The 10,238-nt window shown below is 32.8% G+C and overlaps 1 protein-coding gene across 1 annotated transcript; it reads left to right on the top strand.

Moving 5' to 3' along the window:
• The first annotated feature begins 3,509 nt into the window (after positions 1 to 3,509).
• Positions 3,510 to 3,902, top strand: LOC139868093 (cytochrome c biogenesis CcmF C-terminal-like mitochondrial protein). The gene has a single exon (XM_071856430.1). It carries the CDS (start codon positions 3,510 to 3,512, stop codon positions 3,900 to 3,902), a length of 393 nt encoding a protein of 130 aa, XP_071712531.1.
• The last annotated feature ends 6,336 nt before the right edge of the window (positions 3,903 to 10,238 follow it).

The following is a 10,238-nucleotide window of genomic DNA, read 5'->3' as shown; positions in this document are numbered from 1 at the left end:
ACATTCGATTAAAATGATTTTCATGCATTATCGACTTCGCATTCCCGTACCCTCATCACCATCATCATGTGATCATCATTACCAATCCATCATCATCATTTTATTATCATTATCATAATCATAATTGATTTCTCTCATCATCATATAACCATTATCATATCATCATCATCCGTATCATTATATCATAATCACCATTATTATAACATCATCGTCATCATAATCGTCCACATTATTATCATTATCGATGTAACACCTCATGTATCACCATTGTACTCCGGTTATCATTATCGGTGATCAACACCTTCATCATCGTTAATCAGAAAAAAATAATACGTTTGTGTATGTTGAAATCGAACAGGAACAACAAACTTTGCAAGTAGTGACCCAAGTTTCAAGTCCAAATAAACGAATAAAACAAGCCCAAGTTGTTGAATTATGTAAGCCCAATATATAACTCTTTTAATGAATTGTGATATACTGGGATTTAAAATAGAAAACGAATAGCAGCACAGTACCCTTGGCTCGATGGTTGTTGAGTTCTCGGACAGGACAACTAATGGGTGGGGTCTTTATGGCCACTTGTGTGCATACTTCCACCATCTCCTTTAATTTAATCTAGCCACTAGTTGTACTTTTGCATTTTTAATTATCAATCACTTTTCCTGATTCCTAAAAAAGTTCACGTGATTTTTATTGAGAAAGAGGAGAGGTGACAGGCTGGCTTCGATAGATACAGAAAATAAATTGTAGCTGTGGTTCGAAGGGAATATAAAACAGGAAAAATGCACGTATAGAAACAGTTTAAATGGGTTGTTCGGTTTTGTGAGCTTATTCGAAACTGGAGGTAGAACCAGAAAAAGTATAGTAGCTACAGGTGACGTGAGAGGTGGTTCTGTGTTTGAGTGTCGACAAAAGAGGAAAACGAAAGTAACCAGCAGTAGAATACATCGAGTTTTACAGTGGTGGTTGTGGTTGTTTAATGGTGGTGGTTTAATGGGTTTTCAAAGTTTTTTTTCCAGCAATAAATAGAAAATAGGATCGATTATAGCAGCTGCAACCATGGTTTGAAGGGTGTAGCAGGTGGTTGAGGTTAACTGTAACCGAAACAGTCTCATAACAGATTCAATGGCCTAGTTCGAATAAAAAGGAACAATAAATAGGTTTGATTGATTGTGATCAGCAAATAATGTTATACCATTTTCAACGCAAGTGGAGTAATGGAAACAAATATGTTAGAGCAGATGCAACGGTACCGAATCAAGTTCAATCAATTACCTAATTTTTGTCTGCCACAAAGTTACAATTTGATTCCACTTGCTTAAACTAATAATACGTTACTTATTACTCTACTATATCCTAAGTTGAACTAGTTGTAAACATGTGCTTATCTTTTTCAATTCGTTAAAGTGTTTAAAGCTTTTGGGTTGTGGGTTGCAACAACAATAGCTGCAGTTGCAGCTCAAACAGAAGAAAGAGGATAATATCGCAGCAGTTTCAAGCGGTTTAGAATAATGGTTTGTTGTGGTTTGAGGTGGTGATGGTTGGGTTTTGTTGGTCGTTGAAGTAGAAACTGAAATACCGGTTGTGGTTCGAACCAAAACAAGAATAGAAGTTGTCGATGGTGGTGATCTGGTTAAAGTGATTGTGATTGGCGATGGAACAAGAGGCAATAAAGAGTATCCATGAACCATGGGTTTCGGTTGTGGTTGTTACTCAGACCAAAAACAAAAGTAAACAGGAACACAGAAGACTAGTAGCAGCAAAGATTGAAACAACAAAAATAGAGTTGCAGGTTGGTGTATTTTATGACGATTTGAAACAGAAACAGTTTGCAGTCACGTAAAGGTTTTTAAAGGATGTTTTTTCTTGAATGGTTTTGGTTGTAGGTTGCTCGGATAGAAGGAGAAATAGGAACAAATGATTAGTGTGTGTGTGTTCTTTGATTGGTTATGGTGGTAGTTTTGTTCATCAATTAGAAGCAAGAAGCGTCAAGTGAGAGAGAGAAGATGAGAGAGAGGTGAGATAGAGAAATGAAGGTGTCGGTTTAGTTATGGTATTATATTATAATGTCAGAGAAAAGATATAAAGGAAAACATTGAGAATCTTGAAGTAATCCAATTCACAATCACGAATAGAATAATATGAAGTGGGTTTATGCTTTTTCCAAAATAGAAACAGCAAAAGCAAATAGAAAAGGTTATTAGCTGGTTGTCTGAATGTGGGTTGGATGGTGATGTTACTATAGTTGTCGACAGAAAATAAAATAGGAGGAAAGGTGGTTTGTTTTGTTCTTAAATCAAACATATACAGATAAATGGTACATATTGGATTTAATTGGTTTCGTTAGTAGTTACACGTTAAGAAAATGTGGACTGCTTATTGTTAGATTAATTAGTTAGTTAGTATTTAGTATTTATGTTATGGTTATTAATTGTTTAGAACTTTTGAATTGGTGTTGTGAATACCGATTCCCAAGGATTGAGGTAAATAGTGGAGTACATGGGGTTGTCCATGTAACTTCGATTTGCACGCCTCTTTTGTTTGGTATTTAAGTCCATGTGCTGTAATCATTTAATTTAAGGGAAATAGCAACAACATATAATGTTTAATATTATATTTCCAATTATTATTTATTTATATATATATATATATATATATATATATATATATATATATATATATATATATATATATATATATATATATATATACACATACACACACACACACATATCTATTTACAATTAATTGTTCGTGAATCATCGGGAATGGTCGAAGGTTAATTGAATAAATGAAACAGTTCAAAATTTTTGAGACTCAACCTAACAGATTTTTCTTATCGTGTCAAAAATATTAAATCGTATCGAGAGTTTGGTTTAAAATTAGTCGAAATTTTCTGGGTCGTCACACATTTGACCGGACACGGGGATGGATTAATAGCCAATGGACTCATTAAAACAGGGGTGGATTACATACAAGGATAATTGGTGTAATTATTAACAAAGTATTAAAACTTTGGATTACACAGTCGATAACCTGGTGTAATCATTAACAAAGTATTAAGACCTTGTTACAGTTTAAGTCCCCAATTAGTTGGAATATTTGACTTCTGGTATAAGGGTAATTTGACGAGGACACTCGCACTTTATATTTATGACCGATGGACTAGGGAAGAGACTCATAGAATGGCAGAGGCAAATAGAGCTTTTGCACATTTTCGTTAATCCATGAACAGGATCTATACATCTCGATCGGAAAAGAATCAAGAGAAAAAGTAAATATAAAACCTACAGAAAAGTGGGCTAATCCAACCAATCTTGCTTACCTTGTATTCGTAATCCTTTAAGCTCTACTTTGAGCTTATTGACCTCGTTTCTGGGACGTATATTTATGAGAACTGGAAATGAAATTCATGTGGTGGTGAACCTCTCATCCCTCGTGAGCAGGCGCGGAGAAGGAAAGGCCAAAGACTTCAGCCTAACGGGAATGAGCAAGGACGAAATGACAAGATGAGGTGCCCTGGGCACCCCCATTTAGAAAGAAGGGTCGAAGTTTTTGGGCCTGTAGCTTTACCCGTCCCCCCTTCGTCGGGCGATGCTTTTGTGGGGGGTGCGCCACCAGAAATCGGGCTTGAAGCTGTCACCTTACCAACGAGCCGACAGCTGATGGCTGTTGGTCACGACTACTACAAAAAAGCTCCAATGAAGATGAATATTTCACATGGAGGAGTGTGCATCTTTATGTTGGGTGTTCTTCTATCGTGCGACCCGGCGGCTTATGTGCGACCTGTGGCCCACGCCTCCTATTTGTTCAGGGCGGGCGGCCTGAACTCTGATTCGATCTGGGAGCTTTCACAACAATTGTCTACTCCTTCTCGGAGTCGAGGCTTAATCTATAGATAGAAAGCCCTATACCGGACAAGGATGGGGACGCAACTCCCGCGAAACGTACCCCCGTCTTATGACTTTATTCCACGCTGAATACACTGCTTAAGGATAAGTAACCCCCCTTAAAGGTTTTATCCCTCCATCTGAACTCAGTTTTATGAGACTCGGACTCATTCCCGACCGGACGATAGAGTTGGGTTCACGAGGAAAGAACCTACCTAAGCAGCTAGCAGAAATAGGTTTTTCCTCGCAACTTACTTCTCATGGGTTTTACAGTGGTATATAAATACATGTGAACGCCTCCAGGAGTGGTTACCTCTTGCGCCCCCCAAATGAGTTTAAACAGAATGGATCCGCCCGGACGACTAACCCCAAAGCGGATCTCTGATCTCTATCTGATCTGTTAAGTGAAAGACTAGTCCTGATCTTATTGAATAGATGGGCTTTAGCGACCCTACTTGGACAAGGATGGGGACACAACTCCCGCGAAACGTACCCCCGTCTTATGACTTTATTCCACGCTGAATACACTGCTTAAGGATAAGTAACCCCCCATAAAGGTTTTATCCCTCATCGGTACCCTTTCGGTATGCGTTGCGAACACTTTCATTTTGAGCGTCTCATCTTCTCTATAGAAGCAAAACTCGAACGGATAGAACAGATGGTGGACAAAAACCAGATGGACGTATCAAATAAACCAGGACAAAGGACAATTAACCCTTGGTAATAAACTAAAATCAACACGTCAAACATCATGATTACGGAAGTTTAAATAAGCATAATTCCTTTATTTTATATCTCATCGTACTTTTATTTATTGTCATTTTATTCATCTTACTTTAAATTATCGCACTTTTATTTTTACGCTTTACTTGTATTTATAATTATCGCACTTTTAATTATCGTCATTTACTTTACGCTTTAAATTAAGTTATATTTATTTTGCATTAGGACTTAAAATCGACAAACCGGTCATTAAACGGTAAAACCCCCTTTTATAATAATAATTCTACTTATATAATATATATATATATATATATATATATATATATATATATATATATATATATATATATATATACATACAAATATAGTTAATAAGAATATAGCGTTAAACTCAGCTATATCCATGTGGAACGAACCGGACTTACTAAAAACTACACTACTCTATGATTAGGTACACTGCCTATAAGTGTTGTAGCAAGGTTTAGGTATATCCATTCTATAAATAAATAAATAACTTGTGTAAAATTGTATCGTATTTAATAGTATTTCGTAGTAAACTATAATAGTATTTCGTACCCCTCTCCTTTAACATCAACATGGTTATCAATTAAAGGTGTTATAATTATTTAGACGTGTTGCAAGTTTCTAATTAGTGTTTCTGCTAATATATAGACGTGTTCCAGATTTTTTGAGGATGTTAATTAGTCGTGTTACTTTTGTTTAATTAGATGTGTTATTTTGTTAACACATCTAAATGAAGGGGTCTAATTGAGCCTAAATGTAGCAGTGTAGCTATAATATTAATGTGAATACTTCTAATGGAATGGAGTGAGTATTGTTAAATCTATGGTGTGTGTTAATTTTAGAGTTAATTATCATATATATATATATATATATATATATATATATATATATATATATATATATATATATATATATATATATATATATATATATATATATCTATCTGTGTGTGTGTGTAGGGGGGAATTAACGGAAATACTTTTTTTGGGGGAAGTAGATTTTAATTTTTTTTTTGTTTTTTAATTTTTTTTTCACAAACATTAAGATTAGGAGAAAATATGAATATTTTAAAAAAGACATTTTGTGATAAATGTTATTAATTTGACCTGAAAACGCTCGAAGAAATAACATTCATCGATAAATGTTTCTGATAACATTAATCATGATGCATGTTATTCTTCGAGCGTTTGTTTTCATCTTCTGTGAATTTTTTTTCAAAATTTAGCCCGATTTAAATTTTAGGGTTAGTGTTTTGGGTTCAGTCATTAAATCCAAAACCCTAAACCATAAACTCTAAACTATTCGTGTTAAAAACTCAATCTAAACCCTAAATCTTAATTTATAAATTCTAACTTCTAAATGCTAAAACAAATGCTTGAAGAATAACATGCATCACGATGAATGTTATCAGGAACATTTACCGATGAATGTTATTTCTTCAAGCGTTTTCTGGTCAACATAATAATATTTATCACAAAGTGTTTTTTTTAAATATTCACATTTTCACGTGATCTTAATTTTTGTAAAAACAATCAAATTAAGAAAAAAAATTACTTCCCCCCCCCAAATATACTTCCCTCTTAATTATATATATATATATATATACACACACACACACACACACTACGTTTTTGAGCTCGTGCGTTGCACGCGTGTGTAAAAAACTGTGCAAAAAATATAATTTGCAGTTTATATTGGTATGTAAATAGCGATACTAAAAAATAGAAAAAGTATAGGAATTATTTAAGAGCCCGTGGTGTTGACAAAATTTAAAAATTCTTTTGAGTTTGAAAGTATGTGGTGTTGACAAATTTTAAAAATTTCTTATGAGTTTAAGAGCTCGTAGTGTTAATGAATTTTTAAAGTTCTTTTGAGTTTAAGAGCTCGTGCTGTTGACAAATTTTAAAAGTGGTTTTCAATGGTGTTAATAACTTAATGTCTACAATTTTTTTCCACCATTAATATCTTTTTAATATATAAATTATATACTACGTAATTTTTAGAGTACAATGAAAATTTGTCATGGAACGTAACATTAGTAAAGTATAAGTTATATTATTTTAGAATTATTATATACCATTATTTTTTGAATAAAAGTGTAACATGCGAGTTTAATTTTAAAAAATTTGTTAGTTATTTCAGCAAAATAATGGTACTCGAGGGAGTCGTCATATATTATTAATATTATAATAGTTACATTTGCGTGTTCATAAATATTTTTAGAACATAAACTATGAATTCAAGTCACTTCCATATTTATTGTTAATAAGAAATGCTTTTTTTAGTTCGTACCATGAATATATTTTTTCAATATTACAGATATTAATTATTAATTTAAATAAATAATAATAATGATATGATTTAATAATTAAATGATTAATAACAAAATTAATATGATTTATTAACATACGTTTGCTATTGGAGAAGTGAATATATTACTCTGTATTTGGAGAAGCGAAATATTACTCCGTATGTGATAAATTAAGTAATGATTTTTGTGATAAATATTTCATTTTTTATTATTTGTACTTGATATTTCAAAAGAAATTAACTAATATAGAGGGTACAACCATGAAAACACTTTCTAATGTCGAATTCCAAACTAAAATGTCAATTATATAGCTAAGATGTACATAGTACTAACATGAGAAAAGTAAACTGCATAAATTACATGCTACTAAAAAATGTCATTTTTTCCATCAAAAACCCTATCTTTAACAATACCATAGAGACTAATCCATAACCTTTAGATCCTAATGGACAAAATAAATGGTGACGATAACCTTTAGGTAGGCTATATTAATCAAGTGTAGCAATAATGTTCATTTTATGGAGATTTACTCCGTATTATTCTTTTTGATACAAATATAATATATAATATATATTTTTTTTATTAAAATTATTGTAACTAAATTTAGTATATATATTTTTTTTTGAAAAGCAAAATATGTATTATAACTCACTGAATGTACAAATGATACAGGAAACTACATGCCAAATAATAAAAGCCAAGTAGCCGAAATGGAAGCTGCAAGATGCTGCTATACACACCAAAAGATACAGAGAATAGTACACAAAATAAAACAAAAGGTTAACAAAAACTATGTAACAAATTGAAGTGGATTAGTTAGCCACCCTAGCCAATCAATCTTTTTCGATTTGCATCTCTTCGCGACCTACTCATAGCTTTTAACTTGGATATCATTTAACGCGACCGGCGAACTCCAACATTTTTTCTTAAACACTTTTTGATTGCGATTTTTCCATATTAAATACCCACAAGTCCACTCGACCGCTTACCATAATTTACGACCCTCATCCAACATTTGAACACTCGAATTTCCCATGAAATTTCATTAATGCTAAGATTTGCAAAATTACCAAAACCCCACCAAATTGAGACTTTACCCAATTACCCCAAATATCGAAAGCGAGATTGCAAAAAACCAAAGAATGCTCGACCGTCTCCACATCTTGACCGCAAATTGGACAAAGAACCGAATGAAGATCAATGCCCCTTTTATCCAATTCTGACAAGACCGCTAACCGCATTTTTCTTGATCTCCACACGAAAATCTCCAATTTGCTTTGGACAAAATTATTACGAATTGTTCAAAATTTGAAGGACCAACTTGAATAGTTTTCTCATTAATTAGCTCCATTAGCTTCTTTGTTGAAAAAACTCCATTTCCACTAAGTAACCATATCCAAGAGTTGAATTTGTCTTCCTCTAAAACCACGTTTTGGATAAGTGCATCTAACTTGGAAAGTTCTCCCAAAACTCGCCCCCTCAGATTTCTACACCAATCCCATGAACCAATTACACCCGACTCCGTTACCACAACCCGATTGCATACCGAAGCTTCCAAATTGCTTTCTAAACAGACCAATCTCTTGAATTTTTCTTCTAACGCAAAATCACCAAGCCAATGATCTTTCCAAATATTTGTTGAAGCACCATTACCTATGACTTTAAAGAAGGAATTCCTGAAAGATAAACCAAGCGAGTCGATGCAACTAATGACTCGAATAATGTTAGCCTAAGTCAAAGTGTTCGAAAACTCACGAAGGTCCAAGTATGGCACGAGACCACCCGTAGAACCATAGATACTTTTGATAACTTTGACCCAAAAAGAAGTGGTTTTGGAATTAAACCTCCACCACCACTTGTCGATCAAAGCATAATTTTTATTTTTTAAAAAACCCACATTAAGTCCCCCGCCCCATATGAAAGTGACACATCATCCCATTTAACCCAAGCCATTTTTGTCTCATTACCCGCCCCACCCCCAAAAAAAAGAACGTCTTACACACTCAAGATTTTTTATCACACTTGATGGGGCACGGAAGAGCGAGAAGTAGAACATGTCATAACCCGGACTTTTCCATGATTATATATTATATGAGCTTAATATTTACATGAATAAATGTTTCCAACATGTTAAGCAATCAAACTTATTAAGACTTGGTTAATTGAAACGGTTTTTGTGTAAACGTTTGACCACCCAGTTTGTCCGATGATTCACGAACGTTATAGCTTGTATATGACATGATAATATATATATATATATATATATATATATATATATATATATATATATATATATATATATATATATATATATATATATATATATATATATATATATATATATATATATATATGTTTAACATGGTGAAATAATATTTAAGTATCTCATTATGTATATTAACAACAAACTATATACATAAAACAAGACTACTAACTTAAGGAATTCAAAACGATATCTATATGTAACGATTATCGTTGTAATAACGTCTTACTATTTATATATCATATTAAGATATATTAACACACTATGTTATTATGATAATATAACAATTTAACACCTCATTAGATATAATAACAATGGATTAATTGCATTAAATGAGATCGTTAACTTAAAGGTTTCAAAACAACGCATGCATGTAACGACTAATGATGATTTAATGACTCGATTAAAATGTATATATATGTAGTGTATTAAGATGTATTAATACACTTTTGAAAGACTTCAAGACATATATCAAAATACTTCTACTTGACAAAGATGGTTACAATTACATTCCCATTCAATTTCCTCAAGAATTCTACTCGTATTCATTCGGTACTCGTACTCGTATTATACCCAGCTTATAGATGTACATACTATTGGTATATACACTTCAATGATCAGCTCTTAACAGACTTAATGAATCATCAAGACATGATGGGAACCATCATTTGGCAACTAGCATGAAATATCTAACAAAACAACAAACTAATGGAGCCTATATGGAGACTCCATATTGACGTCCACATGCACACACACAAACACATTTCCATTTCAACTTTCATGCATCAAATTGATCTCTCTCTTGTTCTCTCATTATGTTCTTAGTGTTCTTCATCAAGTTCTACATCAATCTAGCTCATAAACCCAACCTTTGATCACCATACAAAACAACTACTTAAGAACACATCAAAAACACTTTCAAGTTTCCAAGACTACTTCCAAGCTTTCTAATCCATTCCAAGTAATCATCTAAGATCAAGAAACCTTTATTATTTACAGTAGGTTATCTTTCTAATTCAAGGTAATA

The sequence above is a fragment of the Rutidosis leptorrhynchoides genome, chromosome 9 (genome assembly GCF_046630445.1).
Source record: "Rutidosis leptorrhynchoides isolate AG116_Rl617_1_P2 chromosome 9, CSIRO_AGI_Rlap_v1, whole genome shotgun sequence".
In the NCBI taxonomy this organism is placed as follows: domain Eukaryota; kingdom Viridiplantae; phylum Streptophyta; class Magnoliopsida; order Asterales; family Asteraceae; genus Rutidosis; species Rutidosis leptorrhynchoides.
The sequence above is the reverse complement of the archived record's forward strand: the minus strand, read 5'-3'. Positions and strand labels throughout refer to the sequence as shown.

Coding starts and splice junctions, on each gene's coding strand:
- LOC139868093 (XM_071856430.1), top strand. CDS start 3,510: ATGAGGTGCCCTGGGCACCCCCATTTAGAAAGAAGGGTCGAAGTTTTT.